The sequence below is a fragment of the Homarus americanus genome, unplaced genomic scaffold (assembly GCF_018991925.1).
Source record: "Homarus americanus isolate GMGI-L3 unplaced genomic scaffold, GMGI_Hamer_2.0 scaffold1024, whole genome shotgun sequence".
NCBI lineage: Eukaryota > Metazoa > Arthropoda > Malacostraca > Decapoda > Nephropidae > Homarus > Homarus americanus.
Genome location: NW_024715228.1, coordinates 6,078,988 through 6,098,918, shown reverse-complemented (window position 1 = coordinate 6,098,918; position 19,931 = coordinate 6,078,988). Strand labels below are relative to the sequence as shown.

Sequence of the window (19,931 nt, the reverse complement as noted above, 5' to 3'; positions counted from 1 at the left end):
AAGTGCTATAATTCTACAGACATTCATGAATCTTAATCTGAATTAAGTTTTGGTGTTATTCTGTTTCTCTTTTGTTTTAACACCGCTGGCTGTTCTGCCGTCAGGTTGGGTGTCAGTTTGTATCTTTTCAATGTTGATAACTTTTCAGATTGTCATTTTCATGTCACAATATTCCTGGATGACCTGTAAGAAAATCTGAACAATCTTGATGCCATTTTTTGCGTCTTCTGCCAATGTTTGTTTCTCTCGGTCACTTAACTCTCATGGAGCTTCAACGAGACTTTTCCCTGTTGACCAATTGACACTGGCCTAACAACCTAATACTTCTTTACCACTCCTGTCTCGGAAATAAACTGGTGCCCTGAACTGCAGCTTCGAATCCCACCTATTGTTTATAAAAGTATTTCAGTTATCACAAACTTTGATTTTGCCTAAACTGGCTGTACAAGAACCAAAGCTGTTGATTCATTAACCAAGTGTATATAAATGTTGTTACTTCCTACACCAGCAACTCTTATCGTCAGACAGTCACTCAGTAACGGATAAAGCTTTTTTAGACTACAGTAAATTAGACATAATATTACTAAAATTTAACGCACCAATAGTTAGCTAGCTATACATGACTGTTTGATAAATTCATATACAAACAAACAAAATTTCATTGTTACTCATTATAGCACTACATGAGGTGACCTGAGCGTGCTATTAATATTACCTTTAATAGCATTCCGTAACAGTTGATTTTTTTCTTTTAATCCTGGTATCGTTTGTCATTAGTTTCAAGAGATTCTAAATATAAAATTACATAATCGCGTGTCACAGTCATCCGGGTTACCATAAAAACCAGATCATTTGTTTTTAACCTCAGAGTCTCAGGTGCCACCCGATTTTCTGGAATGATATGTTGTTAGACGCCCATATTAAATTGCATAATTAATTAATGACAATGCAAACCTTAATAAGAGAAGACTGCTACTAAACTTAACAGGTTGATGTTAAGTAGTTGGTATTTATACATTGTACACATTTTTTGTTCTTTAGATCAAATGGATACATGTTAAACTAGGCATCCTCGTGGCCAGGGTGAAGTTTATGGTCAGGTGACGCTCTTTTATTGTTCGTCTTATCGCCTTGTCATCTGCACTCGTTCTTTGGTATTGCTTATGTTGACGTGTCATCATCTATACACGTTCTTTTTATTACTTATGTTGGTATGTCAACTGTTACGGGATCAGTTTGTGGGTTTGGAGCTGCTGTTTGGCCAGATTATTGATGTAAAGTTTGCTTCTGAAAGATTAAAATGACCCTGGAAAAGAAGTGCTTCGTAGTAACTCTGGACGGATGTGGTGCAGGTGTTGACGGAAGGACACACACACACACACTCACGCACACACATGCAGACACAAACACGCATGCAAACATGACACGCATACACACACCATACATACAAGCACGCACGCGTGCACACGCACACACACACATATTCTTCCTTCTGAAACTAAAACATTATTATAGGTCATGTTAGTTATCACCATAAGACAAAAGGGGATCATTTAGTATGTAAGAAAAACCCACATAGGTGACGTCAACAATACACTTTATTTACAAGACTACGAAAAGTTTCCACAATATTTACAACATTATTTACAAGAATATACATTCCTCAAACAGGAAGTTACTTCATCATTTATATATTATAAAGAATTCATAACATCTATATCTGAATTACACGATTAAACACACTTTATTTTTTTTGTCTACATTAATGTTATTCAAACTTAACATAAGAATCGGATGTTACACAAGACTGGAATGGTAAGTAAGGAATGCCCTCAGTGAAAAAAGTAATAAAACATCCAGGAATTAAGAGAGGAATGTCTCATCATTAAAATCCTTATAGCGTACAATAATAAAAAGACAGAATTGTCATCGCGGGAGACGCTGGCGGCCTTCCTGAGCTTTGGGTGAAGTTATGGTACGTGTGTGTGTGTGTGTGTGTTAGCGTGTGCTGAGTGTGATTGTGTGTATTATTTATGTATTGGAAGACACATTTGTATGTTTCATAGTGCTCTGTGTATGTGTGTGTGTGTGTGTGTGTGTGTGTGTTTTAGAAATAAGACAGGCTTATGTTTTAGTTCTTACACAGCACATTTAGGTGGAGAGGGGGGGGGGGGTGTTATAGATCATTTTTGCACTATATCAATCAGGTTGCGAAAAAAATTAAAAAACCCTGTCAAGACTAAAGTGAAATTTACGAGTCAATTACAATTCAATTCAGCTTGTGGCTAACAAGTGACAATCTTGTTCAAAACCGAAAATAATTGTAATAAAAAAAATTACTGTTAATAATGATGCAGCGTTTGTCAAATAAATATTATAGGGAAGGAATTACTACTGTTCATTTATTACTAACGTGTTACTCTAATTTGGTAAGCAAGTATATTTTTTTATTCGCAAGGGCATTTTGTTGACTCATATATAACCTTGTCTGACTACTTTTATTCTATCACATCAATTTGTTGGATATTAAAAGGAAACTCAAAATATTATTGTACCATCCTTGACCAAAAGTTCACAAGGGCTTGTTACGTCCCCTTAAGGAGACAGGGCAGGTGCGTGCGGTTATTGTCTCATATTGAACCATCAGTACTCTCTCTAACGACACTTTTAAAATGTTTGTTTTTTTGTTTTTGTTTTTTCGTCTCTCTCTCTCTGTGTAGCTATTACCATTCTGACTCTACTGTGGGGTAACTATCCCAGTAAACGGCTATTGCTTTCACATTTGTTGTCTCTCTGAGGAACAGCCCGCCGCGTCCATCCGACAGCTCCCACACCAAACAACTTGCACAAGCAACTACTGCTACGACCGACGACCTCCAACTCCGTAAATAAAAATATTCCAGAAAATTGTTGTACCAAACAAACACCATCATTATCATAAAATAACGTTCAATTCTTAAAGCTTACGTAGTCAAACTCTCCCCCGGGGAATTAAAAAAAATTGTTTTTTTTTGTTACACATCCAACACCTAGAACTAGAAAAGCTGACAACATTCGACACTCTCAACATCCACACACACAAATACACACATACAAACACACACATACATACACACACATACACACTCACACACTAACTAACCCTCCAGTGGTCGGCAACAACACAGAATCTAGGAAATTAAAAAGAGTTAAAGCTCTATCTCGTGGTGGCGGTCGGTCAGTCAAACACCACATGGGGTTGTACCTGACAGCTGTGCAGGGGAGTAGGAGACGTAAAATAGGACTGGATGAGAGAAGGATGGGAAAGAAGAGGAGGTGAGAAGAGTGGGATAAAGAAGGAAGGGGGAGAGGGAGGAAAAGAGGATACGAGAGAGAAGGGAGAAGATGGTAGTCATGGAGAGAGAGAAAGGGAGGGGGGTAGGAGTTGAGAAGAAGGGGAGTGAAAATGAGAAAGAGGGAGTTAGGGGAGAGTGAGGAAAAGAAGGAGATGAGGTTGGGAGAGAGAGTGAAAGACAGTAGATGATCAGTCGTTAGAAGGTTATGACCTAACTAACCATGAGGGGAGATGGCACCAAGGATCATAAGGGTTATTATATGACCTTAAAAAAGGGAAAAGGTTAACCAGCACCGTTTTGCCTCATAGCAGGAATGAATTGACGTTTAGAGACGGAGGAAGAGGGAGTTGGGAACAAAGACAAATGCATGGAGGCAGAAAGGAGAAGAACACTTGTGGAGGAACAGCTGGCCAGTGAAGAGAGAGAGAAAGGAAATGGGTATACACAGTGCTTAGCCCAAATCTGACCAGACCCGCCACCAGTGTATGGAGAAGCAGTCGGATGTACACAGTCAGTCCGTACAGAGGTTTTTATGCCGTAAAAACAGAACTTTCTGGCTAGTATTTTGTACTATACATATGTAAAAGCCCCTACTGGGCGTAATTCAGACAAACGCGGAAATAAGTACAGTGAGAGAAATCACAGTTCTTTTGATTCTACATACATCCTGGAGACTGCGTATCCTACATATATCGAGCAAAGGCTTCAGCACTGATGCCCCGTAGTCCAATGGTCCCTAACCGTGAACTCGGCGGAGGCATCCAACCGTGCACACTGGGCGAGGTAATGGGTTACCTGGGAAAAGTAAAACGCTCACTTGATTATAAATAATACAGATAAAAGTCTTTATATCATGAAAAATAGTCTTCTGAGACAATCACGCGAACCGATGATACATTTGAGCACTTAAAAAGTTCCATATCATTTCCTGAAGGGTGTGAGTGTGCAGCGGTGGGTGCCCCCGGCCGAGGCTATCTTGGGCTGTCAGCTCAGCAATGGAAGATCTCGTAAGTTAACACTGTTTCCATCACAAGGAAGTTGGAAGACTACTACATGCACTGTTATCTATTTGTGCTTAGAAATAGTATCACTTCTTGAATTTTTTTTCAAGCGTAAAAGATTTAAATTACCTCATCTTGTGTAAAGTTGAGACAAATATAATAATCTTGCGCCAAATATTGAGGCTAATCAGCATTAGTTATAAAATCCAATCATGACGAATGACTTGGGAGCACATGATTCTCCTGAAATGAAAATACATTCTATGGTAAGTCACAAGGCATCTGGAAGACAGCGGTTCAGTGTATAATGTCGGTAAATATTGTCTGCATGAAGCACTCGTCACCTCCTGGGGACTGGTCGGGTAATCCTGGATTTTTCTATATTCCGGTTTTTCTTTAGTGACCATTGTGCACAATTCTTCTTGGCTTTAAACATTGGAATGTTCTTATAAAGTTTATTTTGTCCTTACTATCACACACTATCACTAGTGATAACACAGAGTTACTGTTCATACACCGAGGCGATAGTTTTTTATTTAGCTTTTAGTCGACACAAACTATACAGGGGGTCAAACATCACCACCTTTTTTTCCATGTGATCGTCTTGGTCCCCCCTAAAAACAGCGGGAGGACAATTGGGACCTGCGTAGTACTAAAAAGCTCTAAAAAGACCGTCTTGAGAGGGGCTTGGAGGCCGGCAGCCCAGACTAATGTAAGTCTCTACTCCCGTTTTGGCTTAACCTCCAGCCACTGGAGTTCTCACCGTGAGGACAAGAGGTGTGTGTGAAACAGAGGCGCTCTTGGCACAAACTTCTCTATTTACCTCAGCACCCCAGCCAGTAGAGGGGCGTAACTGAGAAGAGAAACACCTGACACCATCCTCACATCAGCTGTGAGTACAAATGGAGATCAAAACTTGGGGACAGTCATCACAATCCCCTGCTCTCTTCAGTGCCTCTTCATGTGGAGGGAGAGGTGGTCAGATCGTGAGAAGGACCGCTGACACAGCTGACATTTGAAGGGTTTCTGGCCCGTGTGTTTGCGGTAGTGGCGTGTCAGCTCGTCAGACCTCGCGAACCTCCACATACAGCCATCCCACGTACACTGGTAGGGCTTCTCCCCTACAAGACAAGAAACAGTTTGTGTTACATTATCGTCAAGATAAATTTGGAGTACCTACGTCTTGCCATAACTATTGGTTTTGGGGCGTGAAAGTTGTCAGGTGTGGTAGGGTATGGCAATGAAAATCAAGGTGTGGGACTACTGTTTAGTATTTTTTTACAAATAAATGAAGAAATAGAATACATATTTTCTACCGTATTACATATTTTCTATCGTCATGAACTTCAAGTAGGATATATATCTGAAACTATTGTATATTATATTTTTCATAATATCTGTCAATATTACAATAATAGAGGTTGAAGTAATTATCTTCATAAGACAAAATAACGAGACAAAGTTGGACTCACCTGTGTGTGTTCGTTTGTGTGCCTTGAGGTGAGAACTCTTGGTGTAAACTTTCTCACAACCCTCAAAGTCACATTTGTGAACCTTCCGCCGCCTGAGAGCGTCTGTGTAGTCAGCAGGTGGGGGAGGAGGCCGCCCAGGAGGCCGCGCCCCCGCCGGAGGAGATGGGGGGGACGAAGACGATGACGACGAGGAAGAAATGAGTGAATGTGAAGATGGTGAGAGGAGTGAGGCGGCAGCAGCGACGGCAGCTGAAGAAGAGATGGACACAGATACCCCCGAGGAGGCGAGATGGGCGGCGGGAGGGCAGGGTGGTGGTGACGGACTCTGGCTCAGTGACCGCTTCGCACACAAGGCTCTGCAACATGAAAAATAATTGTTTATTTGGACATCCTAAATAAAAACCACGTCATCTACCATACCAAGTTAATTGAATTAACTGCCTCTGTCACAGCTGAGGAAGTGTTATTACTCCATGACAGTGTAAAAGAGACTCTTAACCCTTTCACATCGAGAGGTTAACCTAAGCTGAATAAAATTGTCTGGCGGTAGCCAAAATAAAATAGCAAGTGCTTGAAACGTGATGAAAGGGTTAAAACCTTAAGTGTAAAAATATAAGATAGTAATCGATCCTCCCTCCTCATCCATTACCAGGACACAAATATGTCGACTAAGAAACAATGATGAGGTTTTAGCAATGATCATGTTCCCCTCGTGGCCAGACCTGCACTAACACCCACCCTCCTTTGCACGTCACGTTAGAGCAACTTAGATATGAGATATGAGACATGTGACATGAGAAACGAGAGGTTGTTCATGCATATTAATGAGGCCGCGATGAAAGCACTGCCATCACTTAGTAATTACTCTAGTTTAGTGATGGATTACTCGCTGTTGACTCGGGCACATGTCTTGCATCACCACAAAGGCCAGCTGTTAGCTGTCACGGCCAGCCGCTGACGTAATGAACGATGGGTGACTCCCTAGTGACGCGTTGAAATCTCTACAAAAATGTGCTCATTACACCCACTCGCAGATCATTAACAGCTAAGCTTCAGCGCATCCGTGTACGTAAAACACACTAACTTAGACAAGGTGTTAAGGAAACTACACAGTATCAGGAGTTAATAATATTGATTCCCTTGAACCCCCCCAAGACTCATCGCTGTTTACTCTCTCATCCATTGGGCGGCACTTTTACAATGTATACAGCTGCTCAGTCGTGGCAGTACACTCTGAAAATAGCAGACTGAACACGCGACCTTGCTCTGGTCGTGCCGCTGGTCATTATAAATAAACTCCATCTAAATTTTGAAATTATTCTTGTACCTGGGGTGAACTGACCCAGTTTTCAAGTTTATGATTTTTATTAGCTTTTTATCTGCTGTTGTTTCCATCTCTCTTTCTCTATATTCCCAGACGTATAGTTTCTTAATATTTCAACATTTTCCATCGAGGATTTATCGTTTCACATTACATATACATCATTTCATTAAACTTATTCTGCCGTGTCTCTTACTAATCTATCACACTGCTCACTCTTAGGTCTCAGTGTTGCTTCTTATATCGCTACTTGTATCCCTCTGCTGCCGTCCAGAAGAGAACAAACAAACTCTCAAGTCCAATCATTACTGTGTTCGTCTGTGCTTGTAAGGTTTCCAGGGACGTGGATCAGGTGTTGGCCACAGGAGTTATTTTGGTGGCGGTGGAATGATGGTCAAGGACACAAGATTAACTGTTTACTTGATGTAACTTATAGGTCGTCCAGCTCTGAGGGTGAAGGTTCTTTTCTAATATTTAAGTCGTTTTCTTATTGATTTTAAGTCTCATCAATCATGCCGAGCTGTTCACTAATTTTGGCATCATTAATATTTTTTGGGGGGTTTGTACAGTTAAGACAAAATTCGCTGATTTATTGTAATGGGATCCTACTTAAGGGTCGTGTAGGTAAGGGAGACTGGAATTGTAACATCTAATTAATTGAAGATTTTTATTTGTATTAGTGTCTTTTTATCACCTTAAACCACCTATATATAATAACCCATGAGAAGATGTCAGATACTGTCAAGTGTCCAGTGAATTTTGAGCACAACTGTACCTGATGGGGTAGGTGGGTAGTCCTTGATTACATAAGGGAGTTACAATCCTGCCTTGCCAGCAGTTCCCAAAGTGTGGGCTGGCGTTAGGAAGGACATCCAGCCATAAAACTTTGCTTCAGCATGCTTGATGGCAACCAGGTCACCAAAGCTGTGTCCATCCCCTGATCTCCGGTGGGTTTTCGGTGGTGAGCAGTGCGTGTAGCCCCGTCATCCAGACCTCTGTACCTCACCCGGTGTGTGTAGCCTCGTCATCCAGACCTCTGTACCTCACCCAGTGTGTGTAGCCCTGTCATCCAGACCTCTATACCTCACCCAGTGTGTGTGTAGCCCCCGTCATTCAGACCTCTGTACCTCACCCAGTGTGTGTGTAGCCTCGTCATCCAGACCTCTGTACCTCACCGTGTGTAGCCCCGTCATCCAGACCTCTGTACCTCACCCGGTGTGTGTAGCCTCGTCATCCAGACCTCTGTACCTCACCCAGTGTGTGTAGCCCCGTTATCCAGACCTCTGTACCTCACCCAGTGTGTGTGCAGCCCCGTCATCCAGACCTCTGTACCTCACCCAGTGTGTGTAGCCCCGTCATCCAGACCTCTGTACCTCACCCAGTGTGTGTAGCCCCGTCATCCAGACCTCTGTATCTCACCCAGTGTGTGTAGCCCCGTCATCCAGACCTCTGTACCTCACCCAGTGTGTGTAGCCCCATCATCCAGACCTCTGTACCTCACCCTCTCGATCACCATTTAATTGTCTTTAACTTAACCCATTCACTCTTCACTTACCCTTCGACTTCGCCCACTCAACCCACGTCAGGCTCAACCCTTTCACTACTCTCTCCCGGCACCTTTATGCTTGGCTCACTGTCTATGGTCACTACATATGGTCCTGCCCCATTCTGCCTGGTCCTGCCTAGCCCTGAAGCCCCTTCCCGAACAAGAGAAAGAGGCAGCATTACTCACAGTGAAGCCTCCCGGATCTTGCGTATAGAGAGGAGAGTGGTGGAGCCAGTCCTCAGCGCCTCCAGACTCATGCCGAAGGGGTCAGAACTGGGAGGCGAGTCACTCTCTGCGGGGAAAAACAAGAACCTGGTTAACATGTGCTGTCAGTAGATGAGGGAGAGGAGGGAGAGGAAGGAGAGGAGGGAATGAGAGCAGGGAGGGAGAGAGATGGGGAAGGATGGAGTTGGGGAGGGAGGGGAAAGTGGAAAGAGAGGGAGGGGGAGGTGGAAAAGGAGGGAAGGGGAGGTGGACAGGGAGGGAGGGGGAGGTGGACAGGGAGGAGGGGAGGTGGAAAGGGAGGGAGGGGAGGGAAAGGAGGGAGGGGGAGGTGGAAAGGGAGGGAAGGGGAGGTGGAAAAGGAGGGAGGGGGAGGTGTAGAGGAAGGGAGAAAGGATGAAATACAGTTAAAGAGTAATAATAATAAAAAAATATCCAAACTGAACTCAAAACTTGGTGAGATGGTGGAGATTTTGGGAGTTAGGAAAACATATAAGAAAAATTCATAGAAATATTCTCTCGTATCAAGTAAACTTATTAAACAGGGAAGAGAAGAACGTTAAAATAAATTTATTACAAGAATTCCTTTGTCAGAATTGAGTCATTATTTATATACTCATGTTAAAAACTTGCCACCTGTGAATATTGTAAAAATTCACATGAAAAATTTTAGGAACTCGCTTTACGACTCTTCGGTTATGAGTGCTGATGTGACTACCTCGTGTGACACAGGTGAACACGTCACCACCTTGCTAGTGTGTTCGTATTGTAAAGTTTATTTGATAATGCTGAAATTCCCATAAACGATGGCAGTAAAAAAAAATACAACAATGAATCCAGTTACGTAACTAGAGGAAACTGGAGAGCCATCACCGCTTGCTTAAATAACAAGTCACTAAGGTACTAAAGTGTAATAAACGTGGTTTAAGCTGCGGATTCCTGGCAGAGCGAGCTGGGCTGCACCAGACAATGGTCACTTTACGAGATGCAGTAAAGTCGTCGTGTGATCCATATCGTCGGGGCGCCCACACCACCCAGGCCCTCCCTACCCCTGCCACGCCATCCTCGACCCTCAGCTCACTTATCATAGGGCCCAACACTAACAAATACCTGACACTGGGAGGTAGTAATGCCTTGTAATTGCTTGAATTAGCGTTTATCACCTCGTTGGCAGGTGGTGCAATACGGGTACCGGGAGAACGAAGGACCATCACTAAAGTTCTCATGTCAACCCTGAGAGATAAATTCAATATTTACTCCTGGTGACAGATTCGTTTTAATTAATGCACACGCGACGCAACCCAACAGGGTCTTACAAAATACTGCAATTCCTAACTAAGACAATTCAGACAACTTGACCTACTTGTAGTAACGTTAATGTACTAGCTGATGCAATAAGGTACTTCCCTCTACACCAGGTCCACTACATATCGCCTTGTAGATAAAACTAGTTTAAGAGTATATATATTATGCAGGCGTTATTATTATTATTATTATTATTATTATTATTATTATTATTATTATTATTATTATTATTATTATTATAATTATTATTATTGCTGCTGCTCAAACGAATTCCGTGTGGCGGCCTCGTCTTCCCCCGGGAACATCTTCATCAGATGGACTCGAACAATTACAAGTGGCCACTTAATACGCGACATTACCATCACAATCAGTGGCAGCATCGAGAGCCCCTCAGCGACGCCATACGTCACCCAAGCTAACTGTCTTATCTAGCGAGGAGACCACTGCTACTGGGGGGCCTCGTCGCTACGTCACCCCTCCGCCCTTACCCACTCTATCCTTATCCTGGGATAATAACACCTCCCGTCGCTCTTCTGCACATCATTTCGGCTTCTCTTTCTTTGGGGGGGGTATGCGCGGAGAGATAGTGAGATATCCTCCCCCTCCTCTTCTTTCCTTCCGTTTCCTACTTAAGTAGCAGTTTCATAATTCGTCAGATTTGTACGTAACATTAAGGACCCTTTGTTTACACGCAGGTCACCACAATGTGATGAGTTTTGTCGTAGTACTGTGCAGAGGGTCAAGTGAATCCTGTGTTGACGGTGGAGACAAATAAGAGGCATTGTGATGAAGTCTACGGGGACACTTAGCCCTGTGTTGCACATCATACTATTACTATACGGGTGGTAATGTAAGACCAGGACTTTTGTTAGTGTGGGGAGAATTGTGTTAGGCGGTGTTAGGTGGTGCTGGGAGGGCTAGAAGGTGTTGTAGGGAGTGAACGATGATAGAGAGTGACGCTGGAGAAAGCTGATCGATACTTATTTAGTGGAGGATGATGGGAAGGGATGGTGGAAGGGGTAACAGAGTTCAAGTTCAGGAATCCACAGTAGAGATACAAGGAGAAGAACCCCTAAAAGAGAGGGCAGAGGCAAGGTGACCAGTGATTCTAGACTACTGAGTCACACAACCATCGTGAAGTAATTGAACTTTGGAAGAGAATACAAGATGGCAGGAGCAAGGTTTCATGCACGACCACATCATCACTACCTACTGCAGGTTAACAAAAATACAAATATTAAGAGTAAGAACACACCACGAACGGCCAGCAACTTTCTGGCGAAGAGACAGCGGCTCTCCTTGCCAGGGCGGCCGGGAGAGAAATTAAAATAAATTAGTGGAGGAGGAGGACGTGACAGGGCCGCCGTGGAGCGTAGGAGGAATTGTAGGTGGGAAGATGGCCAGGACACGACCTACCTGTCTCCCGGCACCGACACTAACTCCCTCCCTCTGACCCCACCACCTTGCATCACCCGCCCCTTTCGCATTTCTCTTCCCATCCTTGCAAGCTTACATTACCCCCCTCCCCCTCTATCCCTGGCACCCTGCATCACCCATAGTCCTCAAAGTTTAGTTACAGTTCATCATCTCTTCGGGTCCTTATTCTCAAACATTCGTATGTTTTGAGTTATCCCTCAGCATCTAAGGATGAGAGGACGCGCATCGTTACCGTAACCATGTTGGTGATTCATAACGCCATTTTGACCACCTTCTTTGTGTCGTAGATTGCTGGACAGCAGGGAATGGCAGACTATTACAGTGGCAGGATTAGTAATCCAGAATACGAATATCATAATCTAGCCTACAATGCCGCTATAGACTATAAAAAAATTTTGAACAGTATAACAGAGAACCAGTCTCACATCTCCACTTAGAAGAATATGGAACGGCTGAACCTCGTGAGACCCCGTGCGTGAGGCTGTGTAGGTCTCTCCGTGCTAGTGACCAGCGGGGTCCAGCGGTCGTGCCTACGTCGTTAGCAGCTGTTTATTCTCCGTCTTGTTGCTCTTCTTCTTAAGTCACTCACACCATAGGGCTCCAGTTTGTAAACTTCAGGTTACGGTGAAACACCAATTAAGATCCAGTTAGTTACTGAGGTCTGTGAGGGTAGTGCAAGACAGCAACATTATGGGGGCTGGTCCAGTCGGCACTGGATAAAATGATAAATCCCCTTCCTCCCTCCTACTCTCCCTCATCATCAGTATTAATCACCTGTGAAAAGACTACCTGCTGAACGATCTACCTGTCAAAAGACTTACCTACTGCCGATGACCAAGAAACCAGTCTTAGCCTCAACAAGAAAGTACTAACTAAAACACCTCCTCCTCGAGACCCTCTGCTGCTGGATCACACAACCAGTTGTCTGTCGCTGCCTGGCTTTGACCAGTGATTTACGATGTGCTAACACAAAAACATAAAAATAAAAATCTTGCAGGTGTCTTATACTCGCTTTTTATTCTCAACGGCGCGTAAAAAAGTGTGTTGTCGTAACGAAGTATTACACACACACACACACACACACACACACACACACACACACACAGTAAAACTCCGTCTATTTAACCCTCGCCGTAACAATCGTCTGTTTACATCAGCAGTAAGGAAGTGAAAATCATATGGTGAATTACACTTCAACATAACGAATCCTACACAGGTCCCAGTGTTCCTCCCAAGCCACCCGCGTGTTTCCGAGGTTATTGAAACACGATAACATTTGGTTGTTCAACTGTCTCGTATCTCCTCCCCAGCTCACCTACCCTCCCCATTTTCCTTACCCTCCTCAGCTTACCTACCCTTCCCAGCTTACCTTTATAATACATAATTATATTGTAATTGAGTTAATAAGTTCGTGTATTATGGAGTATTTGTTTAAGAAAGCATAAAATCATGAGATTTAAATTATTAGATGAAACCCTCTTCATATTTCGGACGCAGGCAATTAACAACACTGAATGTGTGTAACTGTGTTTGTATAAGCATATTGGGCGAATGTTGATGACTATTGCTCTACAAAGAGCATTCTCAAATAACATCTAAAATAGCATCAAAATAATATAAAGTTACAGACGTAAAAACTTATGAACTTTGGAAAGGTCTTGACATTTTTGTACCATTTCTCTCAGATATTTTTTGCTGTACTCTGTTTTCTCAAGGACTATTGACAAGTACAGTAAAAACCTGTCAAGGTTCTAGAGCTGGAACCAAGATGTCCGAGTTTATTGGATCTGGCAAAAAGCTTCTTCCCAGTGAGTTTCCGACTCTGAGGTCTACACTTCGACATGATCTTCACTTCCAAAAGATGAAGCTTTTGGTGCAAGATATAGTAGACCGTCGTAATTACAATGTAAAAGCCATAGCTCTGGATCAATGGTCCAGGGCCAATGCTGATATCAAATAACCAGTTATCATCAGCAAGCAGTAAAATGAGGCCAAATTTATCAATGTGTGTGTTCTGCGGCATGGAGCAACAGCAACAACACGAGTAAAGGAGCTACCTTGGTGTAGCGGACAAACACACCTGTTTTCTTTGAAGTGCCTCACGTAGACGCGAGAAGCGTTCGCAAGAGCGACCGGCTCGCGTTGTTGCTTCATGCAGCAGGACGATGACACACATGAGACATAGCCAAAGCTCACTCCTCTTGGGTGGTGGAAGGATGTGGTAGATTGGTAGGGTTTACCAAGGTCTGCTCCCCAGACAACTTCCCGTTTTCTATGATAAAAAACTTTGTTCTCTATGTTCCCAATCCTGTTTTCTATAATCAAAACTTCCTGTCTTGTATGATGAAAATTTCCAATTTTCTATGATAATTTTCCGTTTCTATGATGAAAATTCCCCATGTGTGTGTAATAATAATAAGCCTGAGGCGATGATACACCTACCCTACAGACCACATTGCCTTAACGGTGATTCACTTGTTAAGATGCATATATAGTTTTATTTACTCCCATAAAATATGATATACCATTAAACGATCTACTTGTATTGTCAACATTTTATTTTTATCCTCCAAGTACAGTATAGGATAACACTGGTGTGGAGCAGGTCTGGCAGGTATACCCATATGTCTCATTATATCGAGTATATCCCCGCTTGGCTCCTCCCAGATGCCCACCATAAGAGTCTCTTCCTTGAGTCTTAACAAACTGGATCGCAGGTGGGACGGGAAATACTAACCATGTGAGCCTTAACTATTCCAGTCCTGGCCACTTGTCGATTCAGTAGCCGTCCAGCAAACTGATCGACAAATTGGTGGTCGCTCATAAGATGGCCTATTAACCGGATGAAACACGCTTGTCTGGTAGTTGCTTCCCGTCCACCGCTACGGTATAATGCTGTAGCAGCTTCTAAACTTCTCAATCGTTTTCTATGATCTCGTTATTAAATCTGATAAAAGGTAAATGGCTCCTGGTACAAAGCCTCGCTATTGATCCCATGGTAATCCAATTTGTGTTTAAGTGGAGCGTTGCGGGTGATGGAATACTATTTAGGCTAAAGGACTGCAGCCGCCAACACACCTACCCTGCATATTAATATATACTAGATGAGCCAATTATCACCATACTCCTCCTGACGTTAATGTATGGACGTATGAACTGTAGAAAGACGGCACGCCATTACCACCCCACCACACCCCAATCCACTACCATCACTCCCATCGGCTCCCATCACAACCATATCACACCAACCATTTCTACCAGCACCTATTACCACCACACAAACCATTCCAAACCCCACTCCATCACCCCTTATTATGAAAAATAACAACCTCACCCTATCACCACAGTCGTTATACAGTACCACCATCACCCAATACTCGAGGGATGGATTGCATAATTTATTTCCATCTTCTGAATTGGATCAGCTAAAGAGTAAACAATTTGTGGTGATAATAAATTCCTTATAAATCCTAGTTAACGCACTAATGCTTCTCTTGGGCACAGACCGTGGTAATACGAGAGGGTAGGTAAGGGGGGGTGAAGAGAAGGGGGGAGGGGGGTGAATTGGAGGAAATGTGAATGAAGAAGAGGAGGAAGCAGGGAGTTAATAGATAAGGGTGGAGCGAATGGAAGAGAAGGGTGGGAAGTGGGTGGAGGTGAGGTGGAAGGAGGAGGATAAAGGTAAGATGAAAGTAGGGGGAAGAAACGATTGAAGGAGGAAGAGTAAATGGAAGAGGAGGAGGAGGGTGTGGAAGCAATACTGGGTTAGTCGAGGTCAACATATTACTTATAATGAACTTCCAGTGGGTGATGCGTGGGATGGGTGAATCATTGGGGTGGGTGATGCATGGGATGGGTGAATCATTGGGGGTGATGCGTGATGGTGAATCATTGGGGTGGGTGATGGATGGGTGAATTGGATGGGATGGGTGAATCATTGGGGTGGGTGATACATTGGGGCGGGTGATGCATTGGGGTGGGTGATGTGGGATGGGTGATGCGGGATGGGTGAATCATTGGGTGGGTGATGCATAGGATGGTGAATCATTGGGGTGGGTGATGCGTGGGATGGGTGAATCATTGGGGTGGGTGATGCATGGATGGGTGAATCATTGGGGTGGGTGATGCATGGGATGGGTGAATCATTGGGGTGGGTGATGCGTGGGATGGGTGAATCATTGGGGTGGGTGATGCATGGGATGGGTGACTCATTGGGGTGGGTGATGCAAGGGATGGGTGAATCATTGGGTGGGTGATGCATTGGGGCGGGTGATGCATTGGGGTGATGTGGGATGGGTGATGCGTGGATGGGTGAATCATTGGGGTGGGTGATGCATGGGATGGGTGAATGGGGGTGATGTGGGATGGTGAATCATTGGGGTGGGTGATGCGGTGAATGCATGGGATGGGTGAATCATTGGGGTGGGTGATGCATGGGATGGGTGAATCATTGGGGTGGGTGATGCATGGGATGGGTGAATCATTGGGGTGGGTGATGCGTGGATGGGTGAATCATTGGGGTGGGTGATGCATGGGATGGGTGAATCATTGGGTGGGTGAATGGATGGGTGAATCATTGGGGTGGGTGATGCGTGGATGGGTGAATCATTGGGGTGGGTGATGCATGGGATGGGTGAATCATGATGGGTGGGGTGGGCAGATGCGTGGGATGGGTGAATCATTGGGGTGGGTGATGCATGGGATGGGTGAATTTGGGGTGGGTGATGCGTGGGATGGGTCATTGGGGTGGGTGATGCATGGGATGGGTGAATGGGGTGATGTGGATGGGTGGGGCGGATGAATCATTGGGGTGGGTGATGCATGGGTGAATCATTGGGGGGGTGATGCGGGATGGGTGAATCATTGGGGTGGGTGATGCATGGGATGGGTGAATCATTGGGGCGGGTGATGCATGGATGGGTGAATCATTGGGGCGGAATACTGGGGCTGGTATCACACTGCTGTTGCCCTTCAACTAATCTTACAAACAGCCCTTGGCCCTGAACACCCACTAACATCTCATTAGCCTTATTTCACGGCTTTTGACGAGTATTACTGGCGTGTCGTAACTGCTGGATCGCTCTTAATTATCTCCCATTACAAACATAAATAAACAATTGGTGTAGTGGCTTCGCTTCCCTTCCCTCCCTTACTTCCTTCCTCCCTTCCTTCCTTCCTCCCTTCCTTCCTCCCTCCCTCCCTCCCTCCCTCCCTCCCTACCCTATCCTCACTCACTCCTTTCCCTCCCTACCCTACCCTATCATTTCTTCCTTCCTTCCCTTCCTACGTCCCTCACCTCCAAGACACTGCGCAATCCACACCAATGAAACTGCACATCCGATGATTTCTCCCGAGACGCCTCGAAAAACATGTGGGTAAGGTGCTAATAGTATATCACAGAGGCAGCGTTCATTAGTGCCTATTACACTCTTTAATGATAATGCCTAGTGCTCGATCCACCCTCCTCCTCCTCCTCGCCTGCGGTGCCTCATCCAGCTACACCATCATTTAAATCAACTGGTAAATTACAGTAGCTACGGGCGAGTTCATTAGGGACTGATAACAATGTATTCGTTCGGGTGTTTTGGAATTTTTTAATGACTCTCTCTCTCTCTCTCTCTCTCTCTCAAGACCAAGAACATTTAAAAACCTCCTTTTCCACTCATATACACATGGGTCATGAATTAGGCAAAATCAATAACGACGTGTGTGTGTGTGTGTGTGTGTGTGTGTGTGTGTGTGTGTGTGTGTGTGTGTGTGTGTGTGTGTGTGTGTGTGTGTGTGTGTGTGTGTGTGTGTGTGCAGATAGACCAGAGTTAGTTCATTACTTGGGAGAGACTCGTCCTGTTTCATAACTTTAAAGAGATAACGAGAGATTAATTCTCCGCTTTATATTACATATTACCTCGTACATCATTCTCCAACTTTTGAAAGATCCGACACAGATTAAATATTTACCTGGAGATACTGATAAAGACTCGTGTGTGTTTTTTAAGATGGTGTACTAAGGTTTGTTCTCCCGCAATATTTAGGACGTCTGAGTTACGAAATATTTTCTAGTGGCGAAGAGGACCTTGAAGAGCCGATATAAATATTATGATCGTGTGTGTGTGTGTGTGTGTGTGTGTGCAGAGGCTGAATAAAACACACACGTACTTGAAATCCCAGCTTATATTCTGTTGCACATTGTAAGAATTAACGGGAAAATCATTAATGGAAAAGATTCTAAGTTGAGAGGAGAAATTGTCCAAGAAATGGGTAGTTGCTGTGATTAGTGTGTGTGTGTGTGTGTGTGTGTGTGTGTGTGTGTGTGTGTGTGTGTGTGTGTGTGTGTGTGTGTGTGTGTGTGTGAGATAAAGAGAAAGAGAAAGAGAATAATGTAAGCAGATGACAAATGGAACCAGAAAAGTGAAGCCCACAGCTGCCACGTAAAACAACTCCTGCCTCGAACTTTGCCCCGAGAGCATTAAGAACGAGGTTAAAAGGTCGCCGCTGCCAGAAAGAGAAGACGCAGCCCATTTCGACATCACTATTACGAAAGACTCTCTGAGAACAGCGTAAGAGACCAGGGAATGGGCATTGAAGGTTAAAGAAGTTTACAGTGTACCTACTAAGAGGGCATTGGTGACTACTAAGAGGGTGGGTGACTTACTGTCGGGCGACGGTGTCTACCGGGAGGGGCGGCGCCTGCTGATGGGGAGGGCGGCGTCTTAAGACAACAAGGGTACGTGGAATTACTTGGTGACGGGGGATGACTACTGATGTGGGCAGCATGTGGCCGGTGACGAGACTACTGACGAGGGACGAGGGGCTTAATGATAACCGGAATGGGTGGGGGTGAGACGGGTAGACGTGACGTAGAAAATGAGAGGAGGGAGGGAAGTTTAGAAGGAGGGAGAAAGAAGTCGAGAGAGAAGATGGAGGGGTAATGCTCCTCTTACAAGCACCAACGTTACACCTGACGACTCTACCATTGGTAAACCTACTATCAATCTAATAAACTTCGAAAAAAGTAAAAACAAGGAGGAAAACCATCTATCATCTGTCTTAAAACTGTAAGTAAAACACCCAGCAAGGCATCTTGGTATCCGGACAGGTTAAGTAGGTCTTACTCACCATGTTTGAGGGAGAGGTCGACGCCGAGGGACTGTAGGGCGAAGGAAGGGAAGGTTGGCACTTTAAGGACGACCCCAGTGTTGTGATCCTTCAGCCCCTTCAAGGGTGTATGTCCGTCGTTTCCCTTCCCCATCGTCTTGGTTGTCCTCACACTTAGGTCTACTGGCTCTACCTGCTCCGGGGGCACCTCCGCCTGTAGCCAAGAGAGAGGGGGGGAGGCGATCAGTACATGAAATAAAGATTACAAAATATCTAAATACAGGATACCTAAAAGTGATAAATAGAATATATTTCACATGCTTAATACTGTAGTCCTTAAGTTAGAAAATGTTCAGCCTTTTTTAGCTGCATTATAACAAGACAAGAGCAGGAAATAAAACAATAACGTTAAGATGATCCTTGAAGGTGGAGTGGCTGCCTCACCTCCTTGGACGTCATGTTAGGATGCATGGCTGGACGCTTGACTGGGGCCGGCACCTTGAGCAGCACGGGGGGCACGCTCCCCCCCTCCTCGCTCACGCCCACACGCTGGAAGAAAACAACACATTGTTAGTTTTACCTCGTAAATTCTTCCACACAACAAACATTGAAGTTAGATTTACAACACAGAATAAATTAGGATGTGCACCTCCCCTACACACTAGTCCACCCTCGTAACTCTCCCTGACCAACACTATACACGACTGCAATTTTTCAGGCTTACCTCGGACTCTACATGATAGATTATCTGGTGAAATTCTGGCTCTTTTTATCTCTGGTGGACCTTGTCATGCACAATAGTGAGGCGGCCTTGTACGACAGCGGAACAAAGAGCCACACATCCCTATGGCCGCGGGTGATGCTCACAGCCCCAGCCTCTATTCTCCTAGGTATCTGCCTAAGGACACACCCCTCATACACCATTGTTACCTCGACGGCCACACTCTTGAGTGTATTATGAGTAGGACTAGTGCATTTTTACAGCTGGCCATTATGAATACTGGGAGAAAATGGACAAGGATACGATGATGTCATGCAGTGCATCGTCATGGGATGAGCCACAAGGAAGAGAAGGATTATGAAGTAATACTTGTCCTTCCTCCCCCTCCTACACCACCCTACCTTCATATCCTCTTCCAAATCTACCCTCTCTTTTCCCCAATCCCAGATATCACCTCCCAACCTAAGCTCCCTTAC

At 44.4% G+C, this 19,931-nt stretch overlaps 1 protein-coding gene across 1 annotated transcript; it reads right to left on the bottom strand.

Annotated features, from left to right (window-relative positions):
- Nucleotides 1-3,563: 3,563 nt before the first annotated feature.
- LOC121856348 (Krueppel-like factor 3) lies at nt 3,564-19,307 on the bottom strand. The gene is made up of 5 exons (XM_042351853.1): nt 19,179-19,307; nt 18,756-18,948; nt 8,862-8,967; nt 5,809-6,164; nt 3,564-5,457 (listed from the first exon to the last, which is right to left on the bottom strand). The coding sequence occupies exons 1-5, from the start codon at nt 19,203-19,205 to the stop codon at nt 5,285-5,287; spliced, it is 855 nt and encodes a 284-aa protein (XP_042207787.1). The 5' UTR covers nt 19,206-19,307; the 3' UTR covers nt 3,564-5,284.
- Between the last annotated feature and the right edge of the window lie 624 nt (nt 19,308-19,931).